The following is a 14,370-nucleotide window of genomic DNA, read 5'->3' as shown; positions in this document are numbered from 1 at the left end:
CACGCCGATACCCTTTATTCCAGTCAGAGGTATGACATTAATATTCACAGCTCTTCATCAGCTTTTCATCCCTGCTGCTTCATTGATGTTACCCTTACATTAAAGACAAGGCTTGTGTTCTGTTACGTAGCATAAAAGTGTGGGACTGGCATGATATGATGACTGGCCTTCAATCCCTGAAGCAACTTAACATGAAATCTCTCATTGTTTATTGCGACGCATTGGTACAACTGCAAGGTTTTTGGTAGTGAAACAAACAGCACTCACTTGACATAACCTGTGATTTCCCAGAAAGAACAATGTCACTGATCGAATAAAACATAAAAAATTAGGGCAGGGGTTTATGCTGCTAGCCACAACCCAAATAGACCAAGACCAAGAAACTCATAGCGAGTCATTCCCCCGCCAGTGACATCATAATCATAATCATTGTGGACAAACGGGGCTTTCTTAAAATAGCAGTGTCACCCCACAAGGCCCTTGAGATAATGAATGCCCATCAGATACCCCCCTGATTAATGAGTCAAGCGGTGTGGTGGAGCATGTGCTTGTATTAAAAAAACAAACCCTCTTCCTGTTTTCATGCAAAGTTAAGCATTTTGGTGTTGAAAATGAATAAGAGTGACAATACCTTATTCAATATGGGGATTAGCATTGGAAACAAGCAGAGATTACATGAGATTTGTGCCAATTGCTAATTGATCTATGAAGTGCCACAAAAGCCCAAGCCCTGCACACCCCCAAAGTGGGGAGACAATTTAAAGGAACATTCATTAACAAGCAGTAGAGGTGTGGTTCTACTAGGTCTGTCTTATATATACTGTAGGTCTGTTACATATACTATATAATGGCTATCCCTACAATTCCTATTCCTTGAATTATTTCCCGAACTTGTGTTTGCAACCACCCATCAAAGTCTGGGGGTGGAACTAACACAAATCTAGTCCAATGACTGAGTTGGTCTAAAGCCCGTCTTTTTTGGGAGTTAGTGAGAGATATTTTAAACCTTGCAGAGTATGTGGAAGCGGGATCGGCTTATGCATGCAGGTAAGACGCTCCCCGTGTACACACTCTATAATACTACAAATACAACCGCTTACTGACACAAAATAAACACAGTTAGAATGCTGATAAATTGTAACTTACAGCATGTGTTTCTGACTCCTCAACATGACCAAGTAACGTTGGAAAGGCATCGGGCCAGTTTGGCGGATAGTCCAGGTTTGCCCATGTTCACAAAACAGTCCGTATTTCTCTCTTGCTGCAACTCCAACCACTTTTGCTTGTCTCATAGGCAGTTAGCAGTCCTTCAAACCTGAACAAGCATTTCTTGGAAGCCACTGATCTGTGCTAACATGGTGAAATCAGTCAATGTAGTGTACAGCTTCTACCCAGACATGCCCATATAAGGAAGTCCAGCTCACTGTGACATCACAATGAGCCGGTGTTAGAAAACCAAGCATTCAGAGCCATCCCAAACTTCCTTCAGGGCTCACTTCCAAATGCGGTGACAAAGTCACAATTTAACATGGTGTAAAAATGTTGTTTCTTCAGTTTGGGGCGGAGTCAAGTACTCAGCCTGATAAATCAGTCAGGTTCTTGGCTGCATTGACATTGAATGTAATCCCTGCCACTCATGTCCCTGCTGACAGTTCACCACGTACCCCCAGAGGGGCCCGCCCCACTATTTGAGTAGCTCTGATTTGGTGTGTAGCAGTCGGCTGGATAGTCATGTCTCGGTGACAATTATGACTTTGTGGGTGATGTGGAATCACAACTTGTCCATTTTAGATGGCACATTAGGAAGAAAAATGCACGGTAAGGGGTGTGTAACTCAAATTCCTCCACGCTTTCCTCAAATTTGTTTACGTTCTCGATGCTGATGCATCACAAAAGGTAAAAATGTATGCTCAGACGCAGCCGTGGGTATTCCTATGTAATCTGAATGGTATAATCTTGATCACAAGATTTTCCATCCATCCATCTTCTTTGCTGCTTATCCTCACTAGGGTTGCCAGGTATGCTAGAGCCCATCTCAGCTGTCTTTGGGCGAGAGGTGGGGTACCCCCTGGACTGGTCCATTACATGATTTTAAATGTATTTATTTGCCTCCTTTATTATCCATCAACCCATCTATCCATTTTATGTGCTGATTATCCTCATTAGGCTCATGGGGGTATGCTGGAGCCTATCCCAGCTTACTTTGGGTGACCCTGGACTAGTCACCAGTGAATCACAGGGCACATTAAGCAACCATTCATACTCAACATTCATACCTAAGGATAATTTTAATTTAACTCCAAATTGTCCAGTGGTTGTCTATTTGTGCCCTGTGATTGGCTGGCGACCAGTGCAGTGTGTACCTCATCTCTCGCCTGAGGACAGCTGGGATAGGCTCCAGCACACCCGCGGCCCTCGTGAGGATAAGCGGTAGAAAATTAATGAATGTTTGAAGTAAACTAAACCACCACCATTACCATAATGGCTGTGTGTTGACTCATTTTCACTGGATAGTAATTTACAAGCAGTATACTAACTAAATACTGCATTTCTATAGTATTGTCCCATAAGGCTATATTGTAATAAAATGGCTGTTAATATATTGAAAAAGCTTTATTTTATGCACAAAAGTAAGTCTAAATTGTCTTCTGTGTTCATGAAAACCTATTCATCTAACCTGTTTATCTATCTTAAACACTAGAAAAAAATGTGCCTCTTTCTTTAACTGGCCTGGGATAGGCTCCAACCTGTATGTGATCATGCAACGGACTAATGTATATAGAAAATGTTGAAATTCCATTTTTCTACTAATTACAGTGCATGTTGCGTACATGACATTTAGCGTGAAATCCTACCAAATTCTCATGAGGACACAAGCTCATTTGCTGCTGAGGCGGTCACACCCCTGTGGGGGAAGGACCGTCTATTCCCTAGAAGCTTCTTGCTCTGCCTTCCTTCCCTTGAAACCCTCAGCAAATGGCAGATGCACCTCAGTTGCACCCTTGCCAACACTCCTCCTCAAACGCTGCTCCCTTCTCTTTCCCTTCATCCCCCCCCATCATCCTCCTCACCCTCAGTCACTCGCTGCCGCTGCTGCCATGTGGCGAGCTTGCACGTGTGCGCCCTGCATCTCCCTTTCTCTTGTGCTCCATTAATCTCTCTATGTGAGTGTGAGAGAGCAGGCACAGTGAGCTGCATCCCCAACTCTAAGAATAACCACTTCAGCGTGACAGAGTTGGGGGGGTGCCGGAAAAGGGGGGGTGGAGAGGGAGGTGGTGGGTTTTTGTACTTGCAGCTTGCAGGCATATAAAAGACTAAACCAGCAGCATAGATGAAGCAGAGAACAGATGAGGCATGCTAAATGTTTTCCCCAGAAAATGCTGATTTGGAAGCACAGTCATTTTCTCTTTAAAAGAGAAAATCCAATTGCAACAATATTCTGACATAGACATGCTATAGTAAAGATTCTGTAGTTAAATCCTAGACACTCTCCCAAACTGCAGAATTCAGGTGTAGAGCAGGGATTCTCAACTGGTGGCTCGTGACCCAAAAATGTGCTTTGGACACGGGTGTCTGCCAAAAAAATAAAAATTTCATGACTCAATGTCTGTGAGCGGCCGGGGAAGGACATCAAGTGATGACTTAACATGCCATCTATCTAGCTGCATATACAGTAGCAGAGAGCTCCTTTTAGTACATGTTGAGTTGCATAAGGCAATTGTGCTCAAAATGAAGACTTCCAGGTTCAGTATGAAGGACTAGGAGGTGTTTCATGCCCAATTTGATCTGTTGAACCAGTCAGAGGGGTGGTCTATAGAAGAAATCAGCCTCCTATTATTAAACCTACCGAAGGAATTATCAGGAAAAAGTTACAGTTGTATATTTAAATCTTTGGAATGCACTTTTTTATCTGAACAGTTGAATCAGAGCAGCTTGATTTCACAATAACATTCATTAAATTGAATAGAAATGGTCTTGCGAATATGATGACTTCAATGTTTTACTATATATCTAATTCTATACTATATAAAAACTAGAGGGATGTTCTGCATCTACACCTTCACAGTGCCAGTGCTTAGCAAAGGCTCCTGCCTCTTGTTACGTTAAGTATAGCTTACATGCTCGGAGCACGAAGAGGGATATAAGAGAAGGTTTTAATGTGCAACATGTTCAAAAGTTAGCCCTCTCTATGCAGCTGTTTACTGTTGCAAACAGTCCCTTCAAATATAAGAGATTTGAGAATTGTGAATTTAAAATGTTCTGCAATTTGGGTCACTGCTTGTCATTGAATGATGATGGTCGGTCCTAGCCAAACTTGAGAAGCACTGGTCTAGAGCAGTCCCAAGTGTGGCCTTGGGGTCATTGTCAGCCCACAGCTTGGTTTTCATCGGCCATCAACGTGACCACACAGTACCTTGTGTTTGAATTAATATCTCTGCCATGCCTGTATGCCTGCATCGGAAGATGCTTATTCAGCATCTGTGCCAACACAATCCATCGTATCACAGACAACGTGTCATGTCACATCACTAACCCAATCACTACCGCTGCCATGTTTATCACCTCAACATAAAACACAATTTAGCTTAGCCTTGGACCTATACAGTAGTGTAATGTAATAAGAACATATAGGAGTGTTGACTGAGGGTTGGTTGTCATGGCAACATAGGACATAAAGGGAGTGTCTCAAACCTGACGTCCATGCAATAACCTCTACAACCCCAATGATCAAAAAAATTTAGTCCATGGTTAACTCATAATTAATCACCTTTAATTGCAGATAGAAATGTTTAATGCAAGCGGCAATTTGTCTCATTTTGTTTGAACGCCCCTTCCAACATTTTCCCATGGACAGATAGACTACTACACTGTATATTCCCATTCCCATCTAGTGCGCTTTAATGCTAGCACTGCTAATGCTATTTACAGCTATTCTTGACTTCAGCCATCGGCACACTGACAGCCTGTTTATTTATATTAACTTGTCACGCAAGTGTAAAATATGTTAACACCATTGTTTGCTAAACATAAAAACAATACAGCAGTACAGATATGTATGCCAAAGTTGATTTGCATTAACTTTAAAAAAACTGTTGACCACCATTGTTTCTTCAATGTAAAAACAATTTTTTTTTTAGAAAGCTGTGATGCTTGGTTGACTGTTTTTGTAACTGGAAAAACACTTAGTCCACTTAGACTGTTGAATGTACACAATATATGGGGGCAGTGTGGCTCAGGTGGTCGTCTCCCAACCCGGAGGTTGTGGTTTCGATCCTCCGTCCTGCCGTGATCATGTCGAAATATCCTTGGGCAAGACAGCAGTTGCTCCTGATGCTGTGTCATCAGTAAGTAAATGTATTAGGTAACAGTGTCAAACCACTTTGAGCTCCTTGAAGGTGGAAAAGCGCAATACAAGTGAAAGACCATTTGCCATTTTTAGTATGTATGGCAGCAGTGGAGCTCTGATATCAACTTATGGCCACCTGGCTCCGTGATGTATAGTTTATGCAAAAGACAAAGAAAAAGCAAAACACACGGCCAGAGCTTATTCTTTTAAACAGATTTAACAGATTTAGTAGTTCAAACCTTGAAGTTTTTTTTCCCAAAATTTGGATTGTATTCTGAATTGCATCAGAATTTTGCACAGTATAAGCCAACCAAAACCAGCATGAGCTTTGACTGCAGCGAAACTAAACCTTATAAATCAGGAATCATTGTGGACCAAGGAAAAATATTGTCATGTAATGACAGACTCTTCAAGGTACCATTTTTGTAGTAATGAAAACACAATGGTTAATACCCTATAAAATGTGCCTGTGGTGACTGAGTGTGGGTTACATCTTGTTTTATTGCCTTTGACAGAAGCTGCCAGGAGCATACACCTACTCCATAAATCAATGTGGCATTCTCTAACAAATAACCCCGTTCAGAGTGATATATATTCCACACCTTTAGTTGGAACTTGCTGTATGACACACGAAGAAATATTGGTGGTGAGTTCCTGAATACATGTGATGAGGCGATGCTAACACCAAGTGCAAGTGAGTGTCTTACCTCCAACACACAGCAATGACATCTCTCGGTGGCTCCTTTAGTTCAATCTCCGGTCTCTTCACTACTTTCCTTTGGGTGGACAACCACAGCCTTGCCTGGCGATGGAAGGAAGCTGCGAGATGGACCACTCCGCTAACAGCTCCGCGGCCTCACAGGCGTCGTGACGCAACACATGAGTGGGATTTCTTCACACTTTTGACTGTGAGCTCCGGTGTCGAGGTCCTCTCTTAAATATAAAAAGGGGGGCGTCCGTTTTGAAAATCAGTTCTTCCTCTCACAGCTCTCCACTCCCCAGCGTTCAGCCATCTTGTTGGCGTTCAGAACCAGCGCGGCACGGACAGCTCTCCCCGGTGGTGACGTCACAGCAGCGTAGCGGGAGAAAGCGAGGTGGGCGTGGCATTATGGAACGTCAGTTCTTGACCCCGCCCTTCCCCATTGTATTGTGTAGTAAACACACTGGTACACTCGTTATTTTGTTGCCGTTACTTAAAAACAATAATTATTACATTAAAAATAAACACTATAATTTATCTTCTAGAAAACATTTTTTTTAAATCATTAAATCAATAAAAATTATATGAAAAACTGCAGTCACAAAAAAAAACATTTAGCAACTAAACTGTACGCCAAAAAAACTGCAACACAGCATTTTTATATGGCTGAATGTGTGTCAGATACAGGTGATAAATATATACTGTATATACAGCATGACTATTATACTGATTCTACTGATTTTGTCAATTGTTTATCACAACAACGATGGTGTTCAGTCCTGCAGCTGAATCGCTTGTAAAAGCAAATCAATAATTAACTTTGTAAATTATTAACTGCATGCATTGAACTGTTCTACATAAACACAAAGATGAAATGATTAAAAACAGTTGAACATACTGAATGTCCCACACAGGCCAATAGTGCCATCTGTTGAGAGCGTTCATAATTTGGACTGATCAACGACCTACTAATTAATATACTTTTTACAAGGTCTCTGCAGGTTTCAACAAGTCAAATGTAAGCCTTGTAAAGACATTTTTAAGAGCATCATTTCAGATCCATACTGGCAAAAAAGACCCCCAAAAAGACATGAAGGACACGCTAGCCATTTTGACAGACTGCATAGATACAGTACTATGTTTTGTAGTTATGTTACAACCTTGTTATAGCAAAACTGCAGTTTGTTTTAAATAAAGATACCGTAAAGTTAATACATTAAGACCTTTTGAAAACTGTACAGGCTGCACAGAAGTGGGTAGCGCGCAGGCCTCGCAGCTAGGAGACCCGAGTTAGAGTCTATCCTCGGTCATCTCTGTGTCAAGTTTGCATGTTCTCTCCGTGCATGCATGGGTTTTCTCCAGGTACTCCGGTTTCCTCCCACATTTCAAAAACATGCTAGGTTAATTGGTGACTCCAAATTGTCCATAGGTATGAATGTGAGTGTGAATGGTTGTTTGTCTATATTTGCCCTGTGATTGGCTGGCGATCAGACCATGGTGTACTCCGCCTCTCGCCCCAAGACAGCTGAGATAGGCTCCAGCATCCCCGCGATTTTACGTAAATTTAAAAGAGATCTTTAGACATTTTTAAATGGAAACAGTTGGTAGTTGGCTTTACCTTGTGAATGTACTGGCTCCATTAGAAACACTCAAATTTAAGAGCTAACCAAATGCAATTATACCCATCAAATCTCAGCACTATTATCAATATCTATGAAAAGGCATCCATTTTCATACACAGCATGCACTGGCTCTCAGTAGCACATTGAGTGTATGTTGTTTCTAATTGTTTTACAGGAACAAAAAGACAAACTTGATTTTACCTTCTGGTGGAAATATTTCCAGCATGTTTCATTCAGCATTTGGAAAATAAAAGTACACACACACTTTCACTGATATAAAATGACATGACAGTAAAATTTCATTATCCATGTTGGGTCAAAAGCAAACAGTTCAGCATTGAAAGTGTATTCATCTACAGCTAAATAACACTGCGTACACATTATCCCATCCACCAATGCCAAGCGGCATTACTTGTAAACTTAATTATAGTCCCACTGTAGTCTTAATGCATGTTCAGAAAGTAAGCAGACAGAACATAATCGTGGAAATATTGTGTGCACACTTTCATCAACTCACATAATTTTGACTGAATGCACCACCCTTTCTTTCTTTCAGATGTCCTCATCATCAAATGCTGCAGATTTGACCCAACAACGCCTTGCATTACATTTGTGCACCTTTTGCAGGAATGACTTGGGGTGGGTGGCTGGGGTTGCCGTCCTATAGCTTCTCACTGGAAACATAAACATGTTGTTTGGGAATAGAACACATTTAAACAGTGATTAGATGGTTAGCTTAGTGATTAGATTACTGACAAATTTCCTCAAACATTGGTAGTGTTGCGCATGGCATCTCCAGAGAGGCATGAGTTACCTACCTGTCAACATGAGAGAGGATGTCGCAAAGCTGCGTGAGCAAGGCCCGGTGCTTGTGAGGGTTGCCTTCTAGCACTCCGCTGAGACGACTGAGATAGGAGTCCAGATTTCCGAGTGATGCCGTCTCACTTGTGCCTGTTAAAAGTCACAAGGAGAGGAGTGAAAACTGGAATTCAGAGCAGTTGTTAATTATAGAATGACTCAAAATATGAGAAATATAAATGCAACAGAGCCAGAAGCTACGATGGATCCAAGGTTCTTCACATGATTAGGTTCCGTCCCAATGCAGGCCTGATAGATGCTGTAGGACACAACAACCGGTAATGCTATAATGAACTAAAAGTGACTAAAATAGTACCAGTCAGTTTGTAGTTAGTGTTGGCAGTTCTGAACAAAACATTTCTTTAACTGGATCTTGAACATATTATTAACAATGTGTTTTGGTTTCTAATGGCTACGGGGGTGAGGTCCCTCTCAGTAAGTAGCAGCTCAAATTGAGCTCATTCATAGCATCCCGAGTCTTTCACTCAGTGTTTTAGGCTGTTTACCTGGTAGCGGGACTGAAGACAAACTGTTGACCAGAGTGTGTTTAATGGCCAGCAAGTGCTGATGAAGAACCTGCGTGCGCTTCTCGTCCTGCCCCAATTCAGCCTCCAAGCGCTCTTTGGCATTGTACATGTCCTTGATGTGCCTCTGCAGCACCGCATTCTGCTCCTCAAACTCAATATTGGCCTTACGAAGTCGACGCAGCTCCGCCTCTCGAGCTGCAGAAAGCAATGATACAATCTGAATTTTTCATTCAGATTTCCATACATTTTCTACGTGTTTACGGCCATGAGGGGACTCGTGGATGTAAGGTGGACTACATCCTGGACCGGTCTTAGGAGTAACAAAAATAGTACAATTAAAATATATTGTATTTTTATTTATTCTTTGAACCATGTACTGCCCCTCTTGCTGTGGCTAGTGTTTCTGTAAACATTCCGCTTTCCTGCAGGGTTTGACTTACTTTTCAGTGATTTTTTATCCATTATTGTACAAAATGGACAGTCATATTTATAGCTGCTGTAATTTATTTATTTTGGCTACATTTTTAATGTAAACATGTGTCCATAAAACAAATAGCTGATGTTTGGTGAAAAAGTACAAAACATCCACTGAAAGCAACATAATATTAGTGGTACAGTACTTGGAATCAATGTATACAATTTGAAAGTCATACGGCGGAATTGAGCATTTGTTTTAGTGAAAATAATAATGAATGCAGAAGCAGCACAATTCGTTACAGTTCAGAGAGTACAATTATAGTAGAAACTTATTCCAAATTACAGTATATTTTGGACCAACCAAAGTTAGATATGTGAACCACAACATGAAAAATATTTTTACCTTTGTTCTGATCAAGGAACTCCTCTGTGAAGATTGGGATGTCAAACCTGCTCGGGAGTTCAGATGCCTTCATGAGGGGAAAAATGATTACAAAATACAAAATTAAAATTCTTACAGATACAATTTGATACAATTAAATACAAATGTGTCTAATTACGCTCCGGTTTGGTATTAGTCATTAATTCACTAATATGTTTGTTTATTATTGTGGTTTGCAGATGTGTAGAACTGCACTGTGTCATACTAAGAGCTGTTTGCAATATTTTGCTTCTCTCATGTAGCTAAGTGAAATTAGTGCATTAATTGTGATTAACTTATTCACTACCAAAGACATAGTTATATGTCTTTTTGCGCAAGAGGCAAAGAAATGATGATACAACTCTACAATAGAAGTGAGCATGATTGGTGCAGTTTTGGTGGCAAAAGTGCATTCTATATATTTCCCATATGGAATACATGCTCCGCAGCAACCACAAAGTGAGAAGGCATCTCACTGTGTTGCGCAAAGCAGGTTACGCATTGAAGGCAAATTTTAATGCATGCACACGTGCACACACATGCGCAAACACACAGTTCAGTTGCAAATGTGAAAATTCTCAGTTCATATATTCGGTGATCCCACAGTGGTGATGTGTGGATTCATGCTTCCGATACCGTCCCTTCATGCTACAAGATCGATTCTCAAATCTAAATATTGATACTTTTGATATGTCAGCCATTGGAGGTAATATATGTAAAGTAACTAAATGACTGTGATGTTGTCTAAATATGTGGTTGGTGGGAACTTTGGGCGACCAAAATCAGTGGTATCTGAAATGAGTGGTATTGCCCATCTCTAACCCGTAGCAATGTGGTGTCAACGATAATAATAATGATAATAGGGGTGTAACAGTAGGGAGTGTAAAGGTGACTATGGGGTGTTATTTCTTGTGTACAGTAATGATATTGTGGCTGTAATGATATTAAAAATCGTATTTGGAAAGTCATAAACATGGTTTTCTCAACTCTAACAATGAAAATATTCTGTTGATCGATATTGAATCCTATTTTGCTGAAAGTGATTTATCGTGGTTGGGTCTGGAACCAATTAACCAAGATAAACGTGGTACAACTATATTCTTCCCTGGTGGCTAAAAACGGTTGCAGGCAGAACTTGGGACTTGTCTCAAATACAGTGGAAAGTAAACGGCTAGGCCTTCATCTGTTCAACTCTGTTAAAAACAACAATTGGCTTGATAAAGCAGCATTTTTGTTTTATATCAATCTTTTAATCTGCTATAAAAATGTAATGAATTTAAATGAAAATACCTCAAGGTGTCAGCATTTTCAGGTGATATTAAAAAAGATTAATTAGATCAACTTTTTAAACTCCTGATAGCATAAACCAAAAATATTAGAAACACTTCTCAATGTTCTGCAAGTACAGTTCCATACAAATCATTTTTACCGATTGTCAAGATGGTGTAATGAGAGTGTCACACACCTTTGGCAATCCTGAACTTGCACTGATGATTACAGAGGGGCTGTCCTCTGGAAGAGAAAATGTTAATATGATGCAGAGAGTAAACCACAATGCAAAGAGGGACCACAATGAAATCCACCTTTCTTAATCCTCTTGTCTTGTATCTTGGCACTGGTGATCTGATACGCCTCCGTCTGATGATATTCCTTCAGCTCCTGAGCATACTGCATCTTCTCACGCTCTGCCTCATCCAGGTACCGCTGGTTAAGACAAACACTCTTGTTGACGACTTGTATAACTAACTATTATATAAATGTACAGATATGCCACCCTCATCCAATGGGATTTGTACCTGTTTGTCATTTGGTGCTAACCGTGTCCACTCTGCTCCAAGTCGCTTGGTAATTTCTGGGAAAGGCAGGTCAGGATATCGGGCCCTCATAACTTCCCGTCGCTCATTTAAAAAGCGGACATAGCCGGTGACTGGTGCCTTTGGGCCATTTGGAAGCACCTTCTTTCTTTTCTTGCCCTTTGGCCATCCTCTCTTCTTGGGCTGCAATGATGTAAAGCAATAATCAAAATGTAATATGTTTTTATTCATCAAATTGTGGCACAGGTAATCGCACGTAACATAATGAAACAGCACACACCTCCTCTTGAGGGTGCTCTGTTGACTGTGAGGCTTTAGGCTGCTGCGGAGCATCATTCTGCTCCTGTTTTATCCCACCCATGAGTCCTTGTCCGTCCAACTGGGTGTTTACTAAATCAGATAAATCCCGTCGAGTTTACACTGTGACGAAAACATCTGTGCAGAGGGACCAGTAAACAAAATTAGAATAAAAAAAACAACAACAACATCCCTTGAAGATGCTTCTCTTGCTAGCTTGGCTGCTAGCAAGCCAATGAAGATAATAACGATAGTGGAACAAAAACAAAGGCGGGGAGAAAATAGTGAATAAAACTAATGTTATTAATGTATAGTAAAACGTCGGTACTTACATGAAGTCGACCGTTGAATGTGTATATATATTTTTTTTTATTACGTTTGAATAATATTATTCGTCTCACCAGAAAAAACAGGAAGTTGAACAGGAAGGCAAGCCAGACCTGCGCGCGAGTCGTCAATAACGTGATTCGTGATTGGCCAATTCATTCTTTTCATTCATATTGGTCAATAACGTCACTCCTCATTGGGTAATATGATCAACGTTGCCTTTTCATAAGGATTTTTGCTTGTGCAAGAGACATGCAGAGAAAAAACAGAATCTGAACGTCTTTGATGGGACTTTTTGATACACTCTGCAGCCATCTGCAATTTAGAGATTGCCAATGCCGTCTTTGCACATTTTAAACTCGGGAAAATGTATATATGTTCGGTGTATAGTAGTGTAAGCTATTTATGTGACGCCCTTACTTTGGTACCCCCCACAGGATGTGTTGTTATTTTGAAGGCCGGAAGTCTGTGTGTTTAGGTAGCTTGTTAGAATTTAGTGAAGAGACGAGAATAAACGTGTCTCCTTGCATTCCTCCTCCCGTGCTTTTGTTCCCACTGCACTTCTACGCCATTGGAGGCAATCTTAACCTGCTCGGTTACAGTAGCGTCGTTCGGCCTATTTGGGAAGGGCGAGCACTAACCCGGGCCCTCTAGATTCAGTGTATTTATTTTTACACACGCACAACAAAGGTCAACTCCAGTTGATCTGAAGGAAAAACCTGCATTATTTGTAACGATGTAAAGTAGCAGAATTGGCGATTGTCACATACATTTTCGCACAAGCAAAGTATATTGTCGCGGAAATGTTGACATACTGGCTTTTCAATAGGGGTGTAAGCATTAACAGCTCCAGCTTGTAGTTGACTATCGCCAGCTCACTCTTGTCTTAGTCTATTTACATTAAGGCCGCCCAGTTGTCATAAACACAGTGCTCATGACTTGTATGACTTCGGACCATTTCGTGTTGGAATATGAAGTCAGCATCTCCAAAAAGGCTTTCAGCAGATTGGACAAACACCAGCAGATGACGTGGCACCACAAATCATCACTGGCTGTGGAAACTTCACACTGGAGTTCAAACGACAAGCAACATTGTGTGCCTCTTCACTCTTTCTCCAGACTATGGGATTATGGTTTCCAAAAGAAATGCAACATTTGCTTTCATATGTAACGTGGACTTTGGAACACTGATCAGCGATTCAGTCCTTTTTCTCCCGAACCCAGGTAAAACGCTTCTGCTAAGCTTGATGTGCTTAGTCCAGCTTCAGCCCACTCCTTGTGAAGCTCCCCCAAATTCTTCAATGGTTACTTGACAATCCTCTGAAGGCTGCAGTCATCCTATTTACTGCTGCACCTTGTTAATATTCCATTTTTTAGATGTACCCGCATATTAAAACAGACTTAATATGTTCAGTCTTGGTTGACTGTTGTGAAATGTATTTCTGTGCATGTCACATGCTCGAATCGAATGCATTCTAGACTGCCCTACTGCAACCCATCCTCCGCATAAGGCACTTATATTTAGTGTTTAGGCAAAAATGTAACTACCAACATCAGATATTTAATGTACAGAGTATTCTAACCAAAGGACTACAAATTGCTGGGTTCAGACTGCCACATGAATACAAGTTAGTGGTGTGTGAGGCACGTGACTCATTCACTCCACTTGAGCTGGACAAAATTTATCAAGACAAGTTAGATTTATTCAATGTTTTTCTTTGAAACCGCTATTGACAACATGGTAGCCAGGATGTTAACGTGGCACCGAAGATGGACAGTACCATTATGTACAGGGCAAAAAGCAGAGGGTTGCATTAAGTTACCCAACCTGGTATCAGAGTGGGTAGATTATCAGATTACATTAGCCCACATCTCCAATCTTTGATATCGGAACTCCAGTGGCTTTCAGACTCCACCCTAACACATCTATACACCACCTATTCAGGTAACAGCCTGTGCCAACATGTTAAGAGTATCAAAGAGTAAGAGTCTTGTCAGTGTAAAATCCAAAAAGATGTCGAGTGCAAAACTGATTAATAT

At 40.9% G+C, this 14,370-nt stretch overlaps 2 protein-coding genes across 4 annotated transcripts in view; both read right to left on the bottom strand.

The window, feature by feature from the left end:
- The window catches only part of unc13a (unc-13 homolog A (C. elegans)), a 49,990-nt gene extending 43,584 nt beyond the window's left edge, over positions 1 to 6,406 (bottom strand). Inside the window, exon 1 of the mRNA XM_058074091.1 lies at positions 6,055 to 6,406. Coding sequence (XP_057930074.1) covers positions 6,055 to 6,076 — 22 coding nt within the window. The 5' untranslated portion in view covers positions 6,077 to 6,406. The remainder of the gene's footprint in view (positions 1 to 6,054) is intronic.
- Positions 6,407 to 7,847: 1,441 nt separating this feature from the next.
- Positions 7,848 to 12,507, bottom strand: hmg20b (high mobility group 20B). Of its 3 annotated transcripts, none has more exons than XM_058073265.1 (9): positions 12,405 to 12,507; positions 11,987 to 12,141; positions 11,689 to 11,889; positions 11,476 to 11,596; positions 11,358 to 11,404; positions 9,875 to 9,941; positions 9,034 to 9,249; positions 8,488 to 8,620; positions 7,848 to 8,343 (listed from the first exon to the last, which is right to left on the bottom strand). In XM_058073265.1, exons 2-9 carry the CDS (start codon positions 12,065 to 12,067, stop codon positions 8,331 to 8,333), a joined length of 879 nt encoding a protein of 292 aa, XP_057929248.1. In that variant the 5' UTR covers positions 12,068 to 12,141; positions 12,405 to 12,507; the 3' UTR covers positions 7,848 to 8,330. The 3 variants fall into 3 exon arrangements, 2 of the variants coding, with proteins under 2 accessions (XP_057929248.1, XP_057929247.1); XM_058073264.1 differs by having other exon boundaries at positions 12,336 to 12,446; XR_009129850.1 differs by having other exon boundaries at positions 8,319 to 8,343; positions 8,488 to 8,786; positions 12,336 to 12,446.
- Positions 12,508 to 14,370: the final 1,863 nt, after the last annotated feature.

Source organism: Doryrhamphus excisus, chromosome 5, assembly GCF_030265055.1.
Source record: "Doryrhamphus excisus isolate RoL2022-K1 chromosome 5, RoL_Dexc_1.0, whole genome shotgun sequence".
Taxonomy (NCBI): Eukaryota; Metazoa; Chordata; class Actinopteri; order Syngnathiformes; family Syngnathidae; genus Doryrhamphus; species Doryrhamphus excisus.
The sequence above is the reverse complement of the archived record's forward strand: the minus strand, read 5'-3'. Positions and strand labels throughout refer to the sequence as shown.

Coding starts and splice junctions, on each gene's coding strand:
- hmg20b (XM_058073265.1), bottom strand. CDS start 12,067: ATGGGTGGGATAAAACAGGAGCAGAATGATGCTCCGCAGCAGCCTAAA. Junction 11,597..11,688: donor TAGCACCAAATGACAAACAG/GTACAAATCCCA, acceptor TGTCTTAACCAG/CGGTACCTGGATGAGGCAGA. Junction 8,621..9,033: donor GTCTTCAGTCCCGCTACCAG/GTAAACAGCCTA, acceptor GACTTTTAACAG/GCACAAGTGAGACGGCATCA.